The sequence below is a fragment of the Rhipicephalus microplus genome, chromosome 3, assembly GCF_043290135.1.
Source record: "Rhipicephalus microplus isolate Deutch F79 chromosome 3, USDA_Rmic, whole genome shotgun sequence".
Classification (NCBI taxonomy): Eukaryota; Metazoa; Arthropoda; class Arachnida; order Ixodida; family Ixodidae; genus Rhipicephalus; species Rhipicephalus microplus.
The window spans coordinates 78,102,943-78,124,945 of NC_134702.1; the positions used below are offsets into that span (position 1 = coordinate 78,102,943).

The 22,003-nt window shown below is 46.3% G+C and overlaps 1 protein-coding gene across 3 annotated transcripts in view; it reads left to right on the forward strand.

Annotated features, from left to right (window-relative positions):
- The window catches only part of LOC119182883 (pleckstrin homology domain-containing family G member 5), a 759,199-nt gene that overhangs the window by 233,394 nt on the left and 503,802 nt on the right, over window positions 1-22,003 (forward strand). Inside the window, exon 1 of one of the 3 annotated variants that reach the window (XM_075889873.1) lies at window positions 459-1,035. The exons of the other annotated variants lie outside the window; for them this stretch is intronic. Coding sequence (XP_075745988.1) covers window positions 958-1,035 — 78 coding nt within the window. The 5' untranslated portion in view covers window positions 459-957. Of the gene's footprint in view, window positions 1-458; window positions 1,036-22,003 lie in introns of those variants that run through there. 3 annotated transcript variants of the gene reach the window in all.

Genomic DNA, 22,003 nt, shown 5'->3' on the forward strand with positions numbered 1-22,003 from the left:
TATATATATATATATATGTGTGTGTGTGTGTGTGTGTGTGTGTGTGTGTGTGTGTGTGTGTGTGTGTGTGTGTGTGTGTGTGCGTGCGTGCGTGCGTGCGTGTGTGTCGTTTCTCCGACGTCTTTTTTGTCTAAACGCGCGCGCACACTCCGGGAATCGCGAGTTGCGTAAAAGTGAAACAAACAAACAATCAAAAAAAGAAACAGCTCCGTTCCCCGCTCATTGTTTCCCACACACACGTCACTCAAAAAGGACAGAGCTCGCTGGAACAAGCTGTACATAGACGAACACACTTCGCAGAGCGGCGCTCGCTGTGCTGCCACCTGCACGCGGTGAAGCATCCACGCGCGCGCGTGACAGTCGCACGAGTTGCCGGGAAGCGCTCGTCGACCGTCGGCAACGGCCGTGCTTGCAAACGCGACAGCCGCATCGCGGCTGCAGCAGAAGCATCTGTACGAGAGCCCCTGCTTCGGCTGGTCGGCAGGAGTGCGTGCAATGGTGCGGCGCACGTCTCAGCGCCGCGGCAGCTGTATACCGCGTCGCGCTCGAATAGAGACGCACGCTCGCGGTCCCCGCGTAGCCGCCGACATCGACGACTTCTCACTGGCAAACGAGACCGCAACGTCGATCAATCCGTCCCAGACGACTTCGGATGCGTACTACGTCCACGTCATTCAACCAGTGCGGTCCTGATTGTCGGTGTGACCTTTCCCGTCATCCTGTTCTGGGCGGTTTTGGATAGTTCCCGCGCTTGGTGTCGTGGCAACCAACAGCGTGATTCCCCCATCCCGGCCAGCACTCCGCCGTGTTGTGTTTAGTGTTGTGTTCCTGTGTAGTACCCGGCCGCGATCACGACGTCCGAGTAAGACGTATCGTCGCGCCGTGGATGTGTGTTAGACCGTGGCTGTGCTTTTCCGATGTGCCCGCGTGGCCTGTGACGAAGCACCGACTCGGATAATGATGGGCGCATCGCCGTTCGCCCTGACGCGGACCTCGTACCGGCGAGGTCGCATCAAGCTGCGACGATTCCTGAGCGTGAGCAATGCTAATTGACATCTTATTCATATTTTCATTATTTTTTCTTATTCTTCTTCTTGTTTGTTCCTGTTTTAACGGGTTTGCAGCAACTGAGCATGGGTACCACTCGACTTGGTGGTGTTAGAAATGTTTACAACGTCGTCGCTGATTTTTATATTTGCACAAGTATACACAGGTGTCATTAGGGCTCCTCCACGTCCAATTGCGGTTTCCTCGTTTTCGGTAGAAGGTATTCAAAATCCGTAAATTATTGCGTTCTGCGAATTCTACTAGTATATAGCTCTCCTCTGGCGTTTCTAGTACCGATGCAATAGTCTTCTACTGCCTGGTCTCCAGCCTGCTTCTTCCCTGTTTTCGCATTAAAGTCTCCCATCAATATAGTATACTGTGTTTTCACCTTACTCACTGCCGATTCCACGTCTTCATAGAAGCTTTCAACTGAAGCGTCATCATGGCTGGATGTAGGTGCGTAAGCCTGTACCACCTTCATCTTGTATATTTTAGTCAGTTTAATTACGATTGGCAGCAGCAAGCACAGGACCGGGTTAACTGGCGGAACATGGGAGAGGCCTGTGTCCTGCAGTGGACGTAATCAGGCTGATGATGATGATTATGATGATGATGACGACACAGGTGTCTCAATGTCAAGAAATGCAAAGAAAAAAAAGGCTACAAGGAGAGTGTTGATGTTACGGCGCCACGCGATTTTATTCCAGGGCTGTAACAATGCGGGTGAGCATCACTAGCTATCATGGACCGATACGAGGTTGATGAGACAAGCTTGCATCGATCACACGTACACAGTCTACGCAGTAAGCGGCATTTTGTTTGCGCTAAACGAGCAACATCGTGTCTTTGTGAGTTGCACACAGTGCGCTGCTTGCAAGCTCGGATTTGCTATCAGAATCACGTAGAAAAGTGAGGGAATTAAACTTTTTCAAATTAACTATATTTAGCTACACTGCCTACGCTAAGACGTATGTAGCTTTGTTTTCTTAAGAAATGACAATGAAATTTTATGGTGAAGGCACGCTCGAACTGTATTTTGCATGCTTTATTGTTTATTATTTTTTTACTGCATAAAAGTAAAGTCTGACGCACGAGTAGTATTAGGACGTAAAAACCGGAAATAAGTGAGGCGAAGCGTCACGAAATATGCTTAAGTACGTCGCGGCCTTTTATTTATCAAAATGCGTGCATTTTTTTTATTCTTAGAAAACTTTGTAGGACCAAAGTGCGCCTCCGTTTAATTTCTCTTACAATTCCCGTTTCCGCATACGTTTCTACGCAGTAATCTGTCGAAATATTAAGCAAACTTATAAATAAATGAGTGAATTCATTCGTTTGTTCTCCTCTACCCGTCAACCTGTGACGTCTCTGTGTGAGGACAGTCGATGCTGACAAAGACGATTTCTTATTACAGCGGGAACGCCACTGTACGCATGAGGGCGCTCATAAATTGTGTTCACGATAGCACGTTTTCTTTATGTTTAGATAGACTTTTATAGGTCGCTGCACGCGGGCGATCGAAAAAAAGCAGTTCGAAGGCGTTTACCAGTAACCTATGGCGATATTCTGCGAGACATTTCCTCATTTGAAACGCGTACTTGTTGATGCTCTTTCGGCGCTTGAGTTATTTCTGCGGGGCTTTGGTAATGAGGCCTTTAACGCAGCCGTGAAATGGCACATTAGGATGAAATAATGATAATAAAAATGAAATCTTGAAGCACGCTTGAGCTTCAGCTTCAAGAGCAACATGCGATAGAGTAAGCAGAACCCATTCGCAATACCTCTTTATTGAACTGCCGCACTTCGCTTCTCGTTCGACACCATGACGTCACCACATGATGTCGTCACTACACCACTTTGAAAGGTATACTGTACGTATGTGCGGGAAACATTGGTCGAATTAAACACTTCCCAAAACGCATACTGAAGAGTACACTGGCGAAGTGCCCTCTGCGCTGTAGTTAATCTCTCTGGTAATTATTAACGAAGTATTATTATGCTAAATATTGCTTACTGCTAATTATTAACTCACGCCCCATCGCTCCGTTTTGGCGCCGGTCCTGCGTCGATCAGAGACCCATTCCACTTCTCGCGAGCCAGTTTTTCAAAAATAGAAAACGAACCAAGCCGAATCATCCGAATAAACTAGTGTCTACCCTAGTTTACGTGCACGCATGTTACCAAAATAAAGCACCACATTGTACGTAATTATTACGCCACGGTGCTTCGGTAGTTAAGCTGCTCTATACGGCTGATCTGAAGGTCGAACGAACGAATTCCGACTGCGGCAGCCTGAATTTCGATGGAGGTTAAAAAGCTTAAGAACTGTGTACTTGTATATAAGTGCATGTTAAAGAACACCAGTTTACTGAAATATCCAGAGGCCCTCCACTACGGCGTCCGTCACGATCATATCGCTGTTTCTGGACGTGAAAACCTAACAATTATTATTATGTCTGCATTTTGCCCGTAATGGATGAAAGCCGCTTTTAAAGGAAATTTTGACAAGTACGTGCTACATTTGCAGGAGCAGAAAACACCGCTAGAAGACGGGACACAGATAGCGGAGGTTGTCTGTCGGGGCTGCGGTCTTGATTCTGTTGTTGTAGTACCTGAGCGCTGTTCTCTGTGTTTAAGCATGAACGTGTGAATCTTAAAGCATCTTAATTATATGCCAACCTCCCCACACGCGTATCCCCGTCTTGTTATGCTGCAAGCACCGCCTATATATGACGTGCGTATAGCCCTAAAACGCCAAGATGGGACAAAGAAGTGTCTACCTTCGTGATTGGACGAGGTTATAAGCGTAGGAATCCACAAAAGACGCGAATAAACGCATAACCTGTCGTCGTCTCGCGTATAGCAAGTAGGGTAACCCCTTGGAGGAAACAATGCAGGGCAACCTTTTGCCATATTCTTGTCGTATGAGTCGCGTAACAAGGGGGTTTCACCTTCGCAGCGGGAGAGTACTTAGTCCCTGTGAAAGCACGTCACCGTCTAGAACGATGTCATAAAGGGTACGGAGAAGCACGAAGCGACGCGTATCGTTATATGCGGAGGCTGGCGTATTCGTCGTAAAAATCAGTCTGTGCTATGTCGTTACGTATGATGTTGCCTCTTTTTATCTACGATACTTAGGGGATGTTGGAGCTTTTGTATAGCACCGGCTGCTCGTTTTCACAAATGATAGGATATGTAAAAAGCACTGCAATGAAATAGAAGAAGTCTTTGAGAACAGCGGGGTAGAGTTCGAAAAACTCCGATCACATAACACCACGAAGAAAGAAACAAAAATGCGCCGTCACATAACATTCTATTATTATAGTTTCAAAGCTGAAAGCCCTAGAGGCCACACCACCACGTGACATGGTAGTTTGGGCAAAGGTGGGATCATCACGGAGGCAGCGCAAAAACAGGTTAAGTGCCTCCGATTCCTGAGAAAACGGAAAACCATGACCACGTCATGACACCACCATATGACGTCGTCACTACGTCACAAATCACCATAAGTTGGGACGTCATTACCACGTGACATCGTATAGCTTTGGCACAGGAGGGATGATCACAAGCAGTGCAAAATCAAGTAAAGCGCTTCCGATTCCTGAGGCAAGGGAAAACCATCACCACGTGATGGCGTCACCATATGATGTCATCGCCACGTCACAGATTGCCACAAGTTGTCGCGTCATTATTACGTAACATCGTAACTTTGGCAAAGGTGCGCCGATCACGGAGGCAGCGCAAAACCACATCAGGTGCAGAAAGCTTTCAGAGGGTGGCGTGGCAGGATCATTGCACCTAAATGCATCGACTGAGAAGAAGAAGATAGCTTTTGTCTTCGAGTCACCTTACGTGAATGCATAATGAGCCGAGCTTTTCAGTGTTCGCTAGTCTGGCCTGTCTGCCTTTGTCTAAAGAAAACACTTGAACGGAAACCTCTTCATGTAAAGAAAATTTGCATGTAGCAATTTTGTGGGGCCCCTTGATTTATGAAAAGTAAATCACCTACCACAAGACTGCAGTAAACTTCAAACTCGGACAGTATTAATGACCTGACATGCATACAGTAAACATTTTCAACTCTTTGCTGGCAACATGCCACTGCGAATAAATCGGAAGAAGTACAACCATTGCATCCTCTTAAGCGTAACATATACGGCACAAAGTGAAGTTTCTGTCCTGTATGTTACTGCTCCAAGACTACCAAAGATGGTGGTTTTGGGACGTCGAACTCTACATATCAATCAAATCAAGTTTACCAAAGAAACTTGACTCCAGTGCCCCTGTGCGCACGCTTTATATGCCGTCACAGATAGAGAAAGGGGGAGAGAGAGAAAGAATATAAGAAAAACACGAGCGTTAGCTATGTTCATTTGCTACCCTATATGTGGGAAGAGGGGAATAAGAAAAAAGAGAGAGAAGGATATGCACATTGCACACCCCACACACAGTGCAGAGCATGTGTATCGCCACACTCTCCAGTGTGCCATGAGAAGACTGGATGATGATCCTTTGATAAGGAGCAGATCTTGGATGCGGGTTCTTCAAGTGCGTCAGCCCAGAAAACCACGCGAGCCCTTCTACAGTCCTTGAAGGAAACCTCACGGAGCAACCGGCGGCGAAAAAAGGAGACAATACCTGAAAGTTATACTATGCTCTCCGCACTATAACGCATGGATAAAGTGTCAATAACGCAGGAAGTAATGACGGTCCTCAAAACATGAACAAAGAGATAAACAAAACAAATGAAAGGCACGCACAGTTCCAGCTGTGCAGCACAGTTTAATTGCATTAATTGGATTACTGTGCCCTATAGATAATGCTGCCACGTCGCGTCTCATGGAGGTCATTGAATCAACGGAGTTAGGTCCTGTAAACATCAGCTGCATGCATCAACCACGGTGTCGTGACTCACCAGCAATAAAACAACGCATCCCAGAATGGGCTCGTTCAGCTGATAAGCTCTAGAGCACTCCCTCGAAAGATATGTGTAGAAAAGGTAAAACACTAAAAAAGTATGTAACAAAACAAACCTATAGTATAGCTGACACCAGCACTTGGAATTGCGATATCTAAAGGTATTGAAGAGAGATTAAATGAAATGTACTTGTTTATTCATCGGAGCGCTTGCGTAAACTTTTGCACCCTGCACGAATTCATATATCTCCACGTTGGCATGCTTGCAAGTTCAATTAAATGGTGCAAACACGGTATTCGGTTCAACAAAGTTGCATGTCTTGCCAAGGAAAGTCAAGTGGAGTTTGGTAAGCTGTTCTCATGCTCCGGTCATTGTATCGGCAGAAGCAAACGCAGATACTTTTGTTTTCGTCGCCTAGAGAAGCTGCGTAATGAAGAGGTTGACTTAAATACCTAGCATGTTCATGTAATAGCATGACGCATTGTCCATACGTTACCCGTATAAACTCATGAGAGCTCTTTATGTTCACTTGGGGTTATTGAATGCTCGATAGACTTCAAGAGGTGTAATCTTTTGTGGCAGAAGAGTGGAGAGTCGCACCAGGTATCGCACCTGGGGAACTGCGGGTGGTTTACAGCTTACCACCAACTACAAAGGGCTCGTCCCCCACTCTTCGTCATCTTCATCATCATCCACCACAGCATCAACAAGGTGCACAACTACGCCTGCGTTCATGTCGCCTTAGGAGCATGTAGCGGTGTTTCGCGGCTTCGCAAAATGGCGATCTTTTACTGCGTATAGTGGGTACCTTTCAACTGCACTTGAAGTAGACGTCCTAAGAGAGTTCCCAACAGCCTCTATGCAGAAGTACACGTTGTTGGGCTCGTCGGTTCATGTTAAATTAGAAACCACCGATGCGGCTATTTTGCACTAATAAATAACGAGGTATAGGGGTTCAAAGGGAGCGCAACCCTTGAGCCCTTACTATTTGTGCCCCCCCCCCCCCCCCATGAACCCTTCCCTCGTTATTTCTTTGCACGAAATAGCCCCATATGTGGTTTCTAATTGGCCATTTTAATCTATTCTAATTGAATATTTTTAGACAATGTATTTCACGCGCTGTAAGTTTACCTGCGTTCAAGTTTGTTTCGGAGGTACATGTCATACCGAGGTTTTCCGTCGCCAACAAAAGGTCGTATCCAAGAACAACATTGCTCAAACAATGCCGTGCTCGAGTTAAGATGCGCGGCAACCACCAACCGGCATCGTGTTCCGCTTGTCATTCGGTGGGACCACGGGACTGTTCTTCCCTTCAACTTGTCTCCTTCTCTCTCTCTCTCTCGACATGCGCCGTGTTCTCGTTCTTTCCCGTTCCTCTTCGCTTGCCCTCGGAGCGTGACTCGTGACACAATTGCGTGCGGTTCGGTTCGGTTCGGAGCGGCAGGCACCCGCGCACCTGCTTCGAGTGCACGCTCAGCCGCGTGGTACAGGTGTTTCAGAGAACCTCACTGCGTTGTACGGCACAGAGACACAGCGATCACCCCTTCTTGTTTTTTTTTCTTTATTAAATGGTTCCCCTTCTGTTATACATAGGCGCAGAGAGGAGGAGGAGGAGGAGGAAGGGAAGAAATGAAAGGCAGGGAGGTCAACCAGACGCACGTCCGGTTTACTATCTTGCACTGGGGGAAGGAGTGAGGGGATTAAAGGAGAAAAGAGAGAGAAGTGAAGGGCAACGTGTGTGTAGATGTGATCTTGTCCATTGCACGCTTATAAGCGGTCACGTAGTCCGGTCGTCTTTAGAAAACTTAGCAATGCACACGTCGCTTTGCTGGCCTGCGACGCGTACAGCCATGAACCAAGGATCTTCTCTTCGGAAAAAGGTCTACTGTCTAGTGTCTCTAACGTTTCGCGTAGCAAGTTGCGTTCGCTCGCAAAACGTTCACATGAACACAGTAGATGTTCTATTGTCTCGTCAGTGTCGGGGTTGATTTAATAAGAGTGGGATTGAGTTGGGTCACTTCGGATCTCTACTGCGAATAAGATTGTTTCTGGAGTGGGTGGTGGCAGTCGGGTATAGTACGACGGGCACTGGTTTTTTGTGAGCCGAAAATTGGCGTTGTCCGTGACCGAAAACCGTGGTGAATGCAAAAAAATCAATGTCATGGGTTTGAGCCGAAGTCGAACGCAGTCATCCTGAATGGACGTCATGTGCTTCAAAATACATTGGTAAACTACCCTACACGAGTCGAGCCCCGCGAGAAATCGCGTTAACACATGCAGCACTGCGTGGCGGAAGAGTTGAATTGCACCAGGTGTCATACCAGACCCGTAGCAATGAATTTTTTCCGCTGGGAGGGGAAGATGAAGGGAGAGGGTGGCGCATGCTGAAGACCCGGAAAAAAAGAACCCTAATTTTATTGCGTAGTTTACGCAAAACAGCCTCTTCTATGAAGTTTTCATGGGGGGGGGGGGTTCTGGCTTGCGTCACTACGTGTGAGTTGCGTCATGGAAGTTCAAATCTTCCGTCCCCTTACAAAGGGCTCAGCCATGATTCGTCATCACCAGCCAAAGCATCGGCAAAGCATGATGCGACGTAGGAGTGCCTATCTACTGATGCATGTCAGAGTCTCGCTTCTTAGTAAAGGCATTATCAATTATGGTGCAAGGGGTACCTCTCAACTGTAATTGCATCATTCTCCCCAAGAGAGTTTACAACTCTGCAGGCCACTCCCCCAGCTTGCGCTGTGACTGTGACAAGCGTTCTGCGCAGGCTCTGTCTTTATCATTCATTTTTGACTCGCCGAATGCAGGATAGCAAACCACTGCGCAACCTGGTTAACCCCTTCCCCTTTTCTCTGTGTGTCTCTTAACGACCTCACTTGTCCCTCTTCTGCGAACTGCTGTCTTATACTGATATAACCCATGTGTGTGCCACAGCAGACATTTTTTCGAAATATAATAATAGTCTCAAAATTTTAATAATTTGCGGTGAAGCTAACTAGAGTACCAATGTCGCAATGGAAGGCTCACATGACCCGTCATCTATGCAGCTACACGAACGACCTGTACTCTTTCTATGCATTCACCCAACGGTCATCCGCACGGCAAATGAATGACAGGTCCACATGCACATCTACGTTCAATTTTAGTTCATTTGTCAGGGTTTAAGTTCGCGCTACAATATGTAACTAACAAACTCCACGATGCTGCTTATCAGGGACATGTATTTACCCCAGCATTGTTTATAATATGTATTACTTGTTTTTCGCTTAATTTGCTTCGGACACCGCGATAGCAGCAATAAAAATATTTAAAGGGGAGTTCTTTTCTTTCCTATCAGTATATTTACTCTTGCTCAATGCATGACTTTTATGTCGAATTCATTCGTATATAGTTCACCTCTGCTTGGCAGTTCACGTACCCTATTCCCTACAACAGAAGTGGGACGTTTTTGTTCATTTTTGTCTCTTTCATTCCAATACATTCGTATGCATCAGCGCTTGGTACTGCAGGCAGCCCTAATGTCTGTAAGCAAGCAAACAAAACTTATCTCATTTCTAGCGCGCATGGGCATGATGAAAAATCAACCGGTTTTTACGACTTTTTGTGGTGCCACTTCGTTTCTCGCGTAAAATATTTTAAGGGATAGCTTGTTTTTCTTTTTTATTGTATGGCTGTGACAACAAGTTCACGACAACTGTACCATTAGTTCACGACCGTTAGTTCACGACACTAATATGGGCAGTTGTATCAGAAGAATCGCAGTAATGTCAATGACAAACGGTTTTATGGCATCGTCGCCGCTTACTGACGTCATCATATATTTATTGCATATGTATGAAGTACGATGATGTTATAGAAACACCTGCTGTATTGTTTAATCATCCCTACAACTCTCCATGGCGAGCGCCGGCGAGAGAACGTGCTTAATGCAAAAACTAAAAAAATTCCGCCATATCCACGAAGTGAATGATGATGAGTGGGCGAAGCTCCGGAGGTAAACCTGGTAAACCATGAATCCTCTGTACGTTTTGCCCACTCGATTTTATTACATCGCTCCCCCTAGCGTACGTCGCCGCACTAAATCGAACGATTGCCTTCAACCAATGACACGCGCCATATGTGACATCATTCCTATTTTATAAGATCTCGCGTCTTTCATCAACTACAAGTACCGCTTTCTAGTTTATAACATCTTGCATCTTTTCATCATCAGCTACAAGTACCACCATCTAGTAAACACTACAAGAACTAAACGAGAGGTGGCTACATACAGGAGACGGTACCGCCATCTAGTGAACACTGCAAGAACTAAACTAGAGGTGGCTACATACAGGGGATGGTACCGCCATCTAGTGAACACTGCAAGAACTAAACTAGAGGTGGCTACATACAGTGGACGCACAGCCCACGCCCTAAGGAGCTTCGCCCCTAAAAGAAAGTAATAGTTGAAGAATTTGTTGCATTGGCTTGATGCTGCGCTGCAAAGCGTGAAAGAGCACATGGACTGTTTGATAAACCGCGGGTTATCAAGTTGTGAACACAATAGAAATCAATACGCTCTTAAGTGTCACTTCAACGCGTGCGCAGACGCAACCTATACACGCTTTGCGAAAGGCGCTGTCAGACGTAGCAATAGTGCTTTCGTGCCAAAACCACAATATCATCTTGAGACACACTGTAGTGGAATGCCCGGAGAATATCGAACCATCTGGTGTTCTTTGCCTCTACGATTTCGCCGCCATCATGATAAGACACCCGTGGACGGGTTCGAATCCGCCAGGCACTTTCGGGTCAGCAGCCGAGGCATGCACGTAACCACCGCATGCTCCACCGCTGCGGACATTGTCACACGCCCGGCAAAACTACGGCTATAGGTTCGAAGGTGACAAATGGAAACACACGCACATTTTTCGTATTATTTTATTCTGTCTACTTTTTCTTGCTTGCGTGTGTCTTTTCATTGTGAACATCGCGAGAAAAGTACAGACAGCTAGCCTGCCATCCGATGGTTTTCATACGTGAATAAATACAGGACCCCACTTTTGAAGACCAGCGCGTCACCCTCCGTCTGTCGTCTTCGCGCTTCTTTTCTCGCAGCACGTTAAACCAGCAGCCCCATCGAACGTAGTACAGCAGATGTAATTCATTCAATCAATCAATCAATCAATCAATCAATCAATCAATCAATGTTTCTTTATTAGCATCAGAAGTGGACATTGTGAGTAAGTATGCAGGAGGAGGTCCCAAGGTAGTAAACCGCAGGCGGGACCTCCTATGTTATTACAATGAAAAAGCTATAATATGAATAACGAAAGAGCAAGTCACAAACTTTTGAATTCATTCACTACAGCGTGCTATTCTCCTTTACAATCATTACCATGGAGAGTGAGTTGTTGATATACGGCCGCATGCCACTGTGTGTCAGTACTACAAGCACAAAGGCGTTTGAACGTCTCGTCGCGCGTGCAGGCAACCACCGCGTCTGACTATAGGTTCGCGCACAATGAGCGCGCGACGTCCGCCTGCGAGGCACAAGCAGGCAAACGTCGTCTCGTTCGAGCGAGGGTACAGAGGCTGTCTGCAAGAATGGCGGCGGCTGGTTCACGAGAGGAGCCCGAGCTGTACGAACGTGTTTATATTTGCGCAGAGCTCATATTGGTTCATCCCCGAAACTTCGTCGTGGCACGATGCGATACTCCTCGCTTATTGCGTTTCATCGGTCGAACACTGACAGCTCACTGGAGCGTTCCCCTTGCAGTCTGTAGCTACAGTCTGAGGACGTAAACGTGTGCTGGCTCCACGTGCAACTGCCCGCGAGCCGCTTTATTAGAAAGTTTTGTTTAATGCGCAGGCCGACGACGGCGTATAGAAGTTGTATGTATACCTTACGTTGCGATATGTCAAATGTTTCAGGCTTGCGCTCTTCCTTGGTGCAGCCTGCGTCGTGCACTGCGTTCCTTCTATATTAATATGAACAGCTGGCTTGACACTGTCGGCACTTAAACCGTCATTTCGGAGTACCAACATGATGGAGAAGAAATTTTGTGAGTTCACATTGATGTAACCAAGAAATCGCATGCAGCTTCTTCCTTTCTTTATGCATGTTTGAAGTCCAAAGATGTTTCACCAGCATTGTATTGAAGCAGGTTAATTTCCAAGCGATTTGTGTGGTCTTGATCTCATCACAGCTCTCATATTAGAATACCAGTCTGTGTCCTTGACGTCAATGTGCAAATTATCAACAGGAAGAGCCTGTTTCGCGCGAACAAGGATTCATTTATTCTTTCCTCTAACGCGATGGCGTTAGAAAGCTCGTGCCTGATAGAAATCCTGCCGTCGGTGCCGGCGCCGTTGTTTCTGAGCGAAAAATCATCTATGCATCTGTGAGCGAAAAAGAAAGTTACAGTGATCGCCACGGGAGCGCGCTACTTGTCCACGCGTGCGCACGCGATCACAGTGAGAAAGCCGCGCATTCAAAGAAAAAAAAAGTGCTCAAGGTCACGAGGCGCAATAGTTTCTTTTCCCCTGCCACCCTTCCCTGCTTAGCTTCCAGCGCTGTCGTCGGGACGTGAAAAGAGATAGTGCAATTGCAGCATGCGACAAACATTTGTAACTTCACTCGCACAGCACGGATTCTTAAATTTTTTTCGGCGTTGAATTCGTGAGGCAATAAGCTCTTCTAGTGAATTCATTCCATGGTTACTTGAAAAATCGGGGGATCCTTAAGCTTCGCCTTTATGAGTTTAACGCGGTAGTCAAATCCGGCTTCTAGTGCGCCCTTCAGCCGCTGAGTGCATACTTATTAATATGTTTTGTTACATACACACACACGCACACACACACAAGCACACAGATCGTACCAACGTGCGCGCGAATGATACATACAGGAATGGTACATATTCTCGCCGCTTGGGCAGTTGTAAACACAGAAATTGAAGCGTGACCGGCTGATCGTGCGCAATATTCATGCTGGACGGAGAAGAATAGACGGGTGGATGCATGGCAAAGCAGTGCAGGTGACATATCACACGTGATACTTCACGTGTATAGACCAATCGAGAGCAGGTACGTTATAGACGTCACGGGAACTATACTGTCTGTGTCACAGAAGTGCGCAAGAAGGACAAGAAATATCAGGCGAGAATATTGCGTCGGTTTTTTTTTTCTCTTTTTTTAAGGGTGAAGCATTGGGTCTGTCGATTCCTTCTTTTTACGTGACCGCATATAGTTCCACGTTTGCAAACTGCCCTCTACTTCGTCCTCGCAAACATCCCACTATGCCCCATCGCCGATCCACCACTTCACCTACCATAAATCCGTTATAATGAATGGGGAACGGAAGCAACGTATAGCTACCACTTACGAATAATACCATTTTTGTATAGATGTAAACGGTGTTTGTCACGTCTTTGATGATGTAGTGGGCGAAATTCGCGTATGGTTCATGCATAGCTTAGCAATGAAACCCTCCAATGCTTCGCCCCACTCATTATTCACTCCGCGGATATGCTGTAATTTTTTTTTTGTATATTTAGAGCCCGGTGAGCGGCCCTTTCACACTGCGACGTTGAATACCATTACATATGCACATGCTCTATTCAATCTGCCTTAAGCGCTCGCATATGGAAAGCAGGGGCAACGAACGCCCTGTACAGACGCAAGCATAATGAAGTGAAGCCACGGCGAATGTTTCATCGTCATATATATGACGTCAACTTTATAGGACTCGCAGTGAGGTCACTATAATGAATTTACAATTGGCATATCATTAACTAAGGGCACAGATCGACTTTAGCACGCATTAGTAAGCAGTGTCGATGGTCGGAAATTAGTGCTTCACCGTGTCGAAAACTTTATTAAGAAGTTTTAAGGCATATGGCCGGATTAACAATGACGAATACATTGGTATAGCTGAAGCGAGCACTCTTTATGGGGCTAGTGGTAACGCAACATTATTTATCATGCCGTTATAACGCCGCTATAAGTGACCGCGGGTGTCTACGCAAGTAATGCGCAAAATCATTGTGCGATGACGTCACTGATCGCGCAGATAAGTGATGTCGTGAAACCAGAGTGACAGCACATGAGGTTCATCGCAGAGCCTCCTCTCAATTACATGAGGGCTGCAAAAAGGTTTCAAGTTAAGTTGACGACGCAGCGAGCAGCTGAAAGGAAAATGATAGGTGTTGCCCTAAGGGACAACACGAGGGCACAGTGTATCAGGGAACGAACGGGTGTTAAATTATCATAGTCGAAATCAAGAAGAACAAATGATCATGGGCAGGGCACGTAGCGCGAAGGCAAATGAACCACTGGTCATTAAGGATCACCGGCTGGACTTCAAGAGAAGGCAAGCGTAGGAGAGGGAGACAGAAAGTGAGGTGGGCAGATGATATTAGGATGTTTGCGGATATAGAACGGCAGCAGCGAGCAGAGGACCGATTCGACTGGCGGAACAAGGGAGATGCCCTTGTCCTGCAGTGGGCGTGGTCAGGCTGATGATTACGGTGATCGGGCAAACATTGAGCCGCCCCCTCTCTCTCTCTCCTGACTAAGTGGCGGCCACCTCCCCCCCCCCCTCCCACGCGCGCTCGCCTATATGACGCTGGGTGCCTGCAGTGCCTCCGATCCCGTAAAAAGTACAAAACCACGTTAAGGGATGAAAGCCTTCGGGGGCGGGGAATCTATGCACTCTAATGATAAGAAAAAGCGAATGGCTGTCCCTGTCGAATCATCTCACCCGAATGCAGCTGGTACGCCGTGAGTATTTGAGCGAAATATTGCGCTAAGCGCACGCTTTCCATCGGAGCGAAAGGTTAAACCTTTTTGGACTTGAAATTCGCTCGATGGTTTCGCACTGAGGACACGGGCTCATCAGGTACAATACCGCGGCAACGCGCGCAGACGCTCACGGTGCGCAAAATGTGCGCTTCGAGGCAAAGAAACAGCTGCGCTAGGAGAACACGCGCATCCGGTCTGGGAAGAGTGAACGGCCTCTTTATTCTCCGGTGGGACCCTGAACCCACTCGGGTGCGCATTTCGGATGGACGCGGAGTCGCATCTTACGCACAGATCAACCGTTTCCTTTGCAATTTTTTTGCGTATGTGCACATGTGTGTGCGTGTTTTGTTTTCCTACATAAGCAGATACTTTGATGGTCGCTTGCGCGGAAAGCTATAGGACCACCGGCTGCGTGCTGCAGCGTTTTTCAGCGAGAAACAGCCAACTCCGAAACGTACACAACATTTAATTCTGACGGCCCCTTTACTTTTCACGTCTCTTACCTGGGCAGCACTTATGCTGGCCGGGCTGCGTGAAAAAATATACATCAGCTCTTCCACGCACCCAAGCAAGCAAACAAACAAACAAACAAACAAACAAACAAACAAACAAACAAACAAACAAACAAACAAACAAAAAGAATAGGTAACGAAGAAGCATGAAAAAAACGTGACAGTCAAGCTATGCGTGGAAAGAGAAAACGTTCAGCAGTGGTGTTCAAAAGAACAGTCGTGCGCGGGGTGTGATGGTGCGCACAAAGTGTTTTTTTTTTTCGGCTGTGCGACGGTCTCTCTCTCTCTCTCTCTCTCTCCATTTCCATGTTTATTCGCTGCACGATGGTCGGCTCAACGCGGAGGGAGATCGTTTTCGCAAACGCCATTCTTAGGGGCTTTCTCCTGTATCCACGCTCTTTCGCTCGTTCACCCAAAGTTTAAGCACGCGGTCTGCGTCCTATAGTGCTGAGAAAGTATTAGGGATGCTCCGCGAAGGTTCTCATACCTGACATACAATGGAAGACTACATCCCAACAAGATGTTTTAAGAAGTACAAGGAACGTTGAACAATGGGGCTGTACATGGAGCAATTCCAGCGTAAATCGTGATTAGGCTAGTTACTTCTGCGAGCTTAATCAAGTCGAACGCAATGGAAAAAAAGCAAGAAAATGCTCACGTAGTTCCTTGAGAATTCGGCTAAAGATCCTCGAAGGTGAAGGCCACGCTACTTTTCTGAGCTCAATCGATGCATTGACTCTGCCCGGCCAGCCACCGAAAGTTTTCTGCAACTAACGTGCTTTAACAAGGCCTCCCTTATTGGTCCACGTTCGACCGAGTCGCGATGTCATAAGAAGACGTCACCCTGTGACGCCACGTTATGTGAGATCACAATTACGTCATGATGACATAAGACAATTTGGTGCTATGTGTAGTCGTGATGGCGCCGTATGAGTGAGTGAGTGGCGGACAAGGGCTTTCCCTTCTACCACGCCTTGCTGATTTCATTGCTAAGACGAAACAGCAGCATGAAATATTGTCAATGCATTGCGGCTTGTGGCATCCGACATACTTGAGATTTCGACCATGAAGCAATATTTTTGATCCTCACATCTATTGAGCGCAATTAGTTGCTTGCCGAGCAAATTACAGTGCCACCCTTTCGGGGGCACTGTTATTATCTTCGTTAAAGAATTTTGTCTGTACTTGTCCCTTTCTCTATTGCGAACCTTTGCTCCTTACTTATTTAAACGCAGCGCTAAGCGCGCTTTAAAGCCGTCAAAGCACGTAAACATCTTTATAAATTTCAATGCGCAAGAAACACTCTAAAGAGTGCACGCGAAACTTAAACAATACCAGGTGCGCCTTTCCGACCGTACGGTTACAAAATAATCGCGCGTTTCGAAACCGGACCGCCTGGGGGCGCATAGAATAAGGGCGCTCACCCATACGCGCACTCAAGGATAAAAATATCACGACGCCACGTGGCCGCTCAAACCAGGCGACAATTTTAGGCGGAGAGTTGCACAACCGTGGGCTTCGATTTTCACCTTGAGCTTGCCTCGCCTTTTCCTCCTCCTGCACAGCCTGCCCCCTTCTTTTTTTTTTTTTTCGTGCCGATGCCCAATATGCCCTACATTTATACCTGAACCATAATTTCGTTCTGAATAAACCAACGGTCTGAACGGGGCAATGAAAGAAGGCGCCGACTAGGTCGACGATTCAGCCTCATCGAAAATGCGATTGATCCCCCCCCCCTTTTTTTTTTCAAATTCTCAAAGCAAGAGTAAGATTTGCTACAGTAAATGGGCATTATCGGATGGAAACGTGTCGTGTTGTACAGCTCGATTAGTATTACACGTGGAGACATGCGAAGAAAGAGATGAACTGGAGGGGGAGAGGCGGTGTCACCGGGGTGTGTTTCAAGCACATTGCGCTATCTCGGGAGTTCGATCGACCCGGCTTGTACCTTGCGTGTAGGTGTGTAGGTGCGAATGGCGCTAGTGGAGAGGCATTAGTTACCGCGAATGTGACAGGAGAGAAAAGCCTGCTTGTCCGTGTGAGCGTCGCACCTGCCAGCGACTATCGCTTCTTGGCTCGCCTTGACTTATTTCCCGCGCTCTTTCTCCTTTCCACATCAGCTGCGAATGTATCTTTAGTATACGTTTCCCTCTCGGTCTTTCACTTACTTTTCCGCGGAAGACAGAGGAAAGAGAGAGAGTGTGGCGATAATGAGTGGAGATAGGGATGTCGACACATTCGCAATATGTCGTTTGAAACCCTGCGCTAGGGTAAGCGAAACAACTGGCGATACCAATAAAGAGGCCGAATAAAAGCGCACATGGACGATTTCAGCGTTATGTGGTGACACGTTGGGTGTAGCGTTATTGTCAGCATATATACGGCGTTCATTTGATTGCACATAATGGGAACTGTGTTAGTTTAATTGGATTGTATTTTGCGTTGTTTTTTAGGTCACTAGGCAAACGAACTACGTGAATATGTGATAGTTTTTTTTTTTTTTATGGCTTGACTGGTTTACACGAACTCCTGTCTAGGTGGTGCGCTTTTTTTTGCTATAGCTGCGAGTTTCACTGAATTCTGTAATCTATGAAAAATGGTAGCCCTAGCTTCTCCCCCCCATATATATATATATATATATATATATATATATATATATATATATATATATATATATATATATATATATATATATATATATATATATATATATAATGTCCCACAAATTGCTGCATGCCGAAGCAAGGCAGTTTTTGCAACGTTTTCGCAAGCACCCGTTTGCCAAGTGGACTCGTCCGCTTCACAGTGGAGCCACCTTCACGTAATGAACTTTATCGCAGCTAATTGCGCGTGCCTCCCTTTCGTTTAATTTGTTTGTTTATTGCGTTTGGTTAACGGCACACATTGAATTAGAAGCAAGTGCACGTCATTGGTTCATTCTTCTGAGAAGGGAGCAACGGTGCTAGAGCATCTTTGTTTCATGTTGTTTCGTTCTCCCTTCTGGAGTGTGACAAGCTGCCGTTTCGTGGGGACACTTGCGCATGCCTGCGCACGTTTGTCAAGCATTCGATGTGCTGGGCACATTCAACCAAATCCAGGCACGTGTGACTACCCGAGATAAATAGCGTTTGCGGGAAAGTGGCTTATGCGTAAAGTGTACGCATAGCCTTCACTTGGTAAACTGCTGCTAACGAAAACATAGCAAAAGAAACTGATTGATTGATTTGTGGGGTTTAACGTCCCAAAACCACCATTTGAATATGAGAGACGCCGTAGTGGGGGGCTCCGGAAATTTTGACCAGCTGGGGTTCTTTAACGTGCACCCAAATCTGAGTACACGGGCCTACAACATTTCCGCCTCCATCGGAAATGCAGCCGCCGCAGCCGGGAATCGAACCCGCGACCTGCGGGTAGCAAAAGAAACTGCGTTGATGCGGCGTGCAGCAATTTGTGGGAATACAAGTGTTTATTGCACGTCTTATTTACTTAGAAAGACGATTGCAAAGACGTCTTCCGGGAGCAGTAGCCGGAGCACATACTGAAAACGTCGTCAGCTTGGAAAAAAATAAGCGATGCTTACGGCTAATTTTTTTTTTCCTTCTGCATTCCTTGGTCCCCTCTGTGTGCAACAAAGGACGCAGCGATACGTCGGCATTGCGATTATCAGCCAATACGCGCACTTCACGTCGACACGTCTTACGTGTACGTATACGTGAGCACATGCAGACTATGCGTATACTGCGCTGCGCTTGGCGTCTAACATGTCAGTACGCACAAGACAGCCGACAGATGGCAGCAATTTTGCATGAGGCCTATACGCATTATTTCTGAAGGATATTTCGGTGCCAGGATTCCAACAACATGTAGATACCAATCTCCGAATAACGAAAATTTGGAGGCCGCTTCTGAAATATATATATTTCTTATGGTTGTGTTTGAACACATGATAGCCACACTGGGTGCCGCACGAAAACAATGTTTTAGGCCAATGATGTCTGTGTAGCTTATGCACATACGTATTAAGACAAAAAAAAAAAATGTGGCGTGAAGACGGTCACGTGAGGACCCCGGGCCAAGAAGGAGGGGGTCGAGGGCCACATACGGCCACGGAGCTGCGCGTTTGAAACTATTGTATTACAGTATACAAATGAAACAGTGATGCACCTAAACAAGAAAAAAAGAGAGTATAATGAATCTAATAAATCTCATTCCGTGGTCTTTATCGCACGCGTGGATACCAACCGATCGTGTGTTTTCGCGTGCTAATGATAGCATCCCCCCCACTCCCCCCAAACCTTGCTCTGAGATTCCGCGAACACCACCACCGACGACTCATAGCACCACTGTCTCACTCACACCACGCGTCTAAAGTGAGCTCCGTGGTTTGGAAGGTGGGGGGTCAACGCAGACCACCGACTTGTGAGGAGAGAAGCGCAGCCAGGTTGGCTGGCTTGCGGCCGATGGCTGTGATTACTACTCGACCGTATTGATCGCGCTGAGGTGAACGCAAAAGAGAATGACGTTAGGCTAAATAAGACTCACGATATTTTACCAAAAAATAGAGAAGTTCATGTGCGTTCATTTTAATAATAGAACCCCCTCTCGCAAACGAAGAGAAGATAGGAAGGATAAAAGATGAAGAATATCGTATATTGACGATCAAAAGGAAGGAACGCTGGTCTCCCCGCGCGGACATTGAAATTTCCTCCGCGCGATCGATCACGGACGGCGATGGCTTCTGCCCAGCCAACAGTAAGCCTGTCTGTGGCAGGCGACAAGGCGCGAACGAACGAATGACTCATATCCTATACATCTCTTGGTACCTTTTCTTTTTTCGGTCTATTGTATCCTCTGTCCGTTTTGGAGTCCGGATGCTTATCGTTCCATAATACGTGCTGACCGGGTCATACGGCAGGTCTGACCCGGACTCTGGTTGCCTTTTGACGCTACGTTTGATTCTTTGATATCATTTTTTACTGATTTATCCTCGATAAGTTCAATGTCACGCGCCACGTCTCATCAGCCGACGACGCAGTGAACCTTTTATGTCACTGATTTTTTTGTTCGTTTGAATGTATACGAGTTATTCTTTTCTCGTTTTTGTTTATTTTTATCTTTACAGGATGCTGGAAACCACATTTCGGCCCTTTTCGAAACACGTAACCTTTATATCAACGCTCATTGACTTCGCTCGCTTGTTTGTATTTTCCATCTCTGCGCTTACTTGATTTCCGAGCCCCACGACCGGTGAGCTAAATGTACCAAGAATCACGTTAACAAAATCAAACGAGCCCATAGACCCTGAAATAGGCGAAGTGTTTTCGTGTAGTTCTGTATTAATTTTTTGTATAAACATGTCTGTTTTCTTTACTCGTTTTATTTTTTTTCTTAATTCTCGTTCACTCTTTCTTTCTTAGGAAGATAGTAAACACGCTGTTTCCGAGTAGCTTAAATCTTGTTTTCTCGCAAATGATCAATGTTTTCTGAATAGCCACGACGCCTTAATCAAGAGATGCAAATGTCCCTAACGTTTCGCACCTCCGTTACGATGCTATTTTTCGTTTTGACGCGTTCTTTTCCATCCTGTCATCATAGCGGTGGTTCTGAGCACGTTGCTACAGTGTCTTCACGTTCATGTAGTACCTAAAGCACCAACGACACGAAACTTGCGCCCTTCTGATGCGTGTTTTCGGCGTCCGCGGGTTCTATTTTTTGAGACGAGCGATGACCACGTTGTAATCTTGGATTGAATGACGACACGCGGCGAGGCTGCGGAATTGACAAGAGTGCTTCGTGTGCATCGGAATATCTTATCTAAATTCACGGAAGACAGGAAATTTCCAGCACAAGTATTTCATTAAGTTGACTACATTTAGGACGATAAACAAAAAAAAGGAAGATATACTAAACTCTACCAATTATATGAAGTCAAACACCGATAATGTTCTGTTCGAACGCGAGCTGGTGGTCATTGGCTGAAACCTGGTCTTACGAGGGATTGAAAATTGTCAAGGTTAAAAAAAAAGAACGTCGGGAAGGGCAAGTTGAGAATAAAATTCTAGTTATATCTGGGGTTTTATGTCACAGATCCGCGATATGATTATTAGAGACGCCGTATACGTAGTGTAGGGCTCCATAAATTTCACCGTACACCGGACTCTACGAAGAAAGGTACTAAGAAAAGGATAAAGACAGAGGGAGAGAAAAAGAGTAGTAGCACGTCAGGAATGTAGACGTAAGTTTAGCACCTGCCCGGTTTTGGACCGGCGCAGCCGGTATTTCAATAATATAGGCTGGTAGCCAGTCCGCACCCGTGGCCATTTGACTTCTTTAATATGCCACTCCCAATTATTTAGTTTCTGTGACCTTTTTCTTGGTTAATTTTTTTTCTATGGTATGTGGCAACCCTGTGTAGACGATGTTCGCTTTGGCCCGATTTTCTGATATCGCAAGGGCTCCTGAGACTTTCAAACAAAGACGACACATGCGTTAAAACTCAGGAGTGCCGCGATGAAAATTGCACCTCGAATAGGCGCTCGAGTGTCAATAGGATGTAATGATGTGAATTAAGTAATTTAAGTGATTCCCATCAGCCTGCATACACACCTATACTGTGACGTCATTTCATTACCTTGTATTGTATTTTTATTTGACTAGCTCGTATAAAGTTAGTTTCATGAGCTCAATGACTAGACAGCTGCGACTGTTCCTCGATAAGTTCACTGTCGCGCGCCATGTCTCA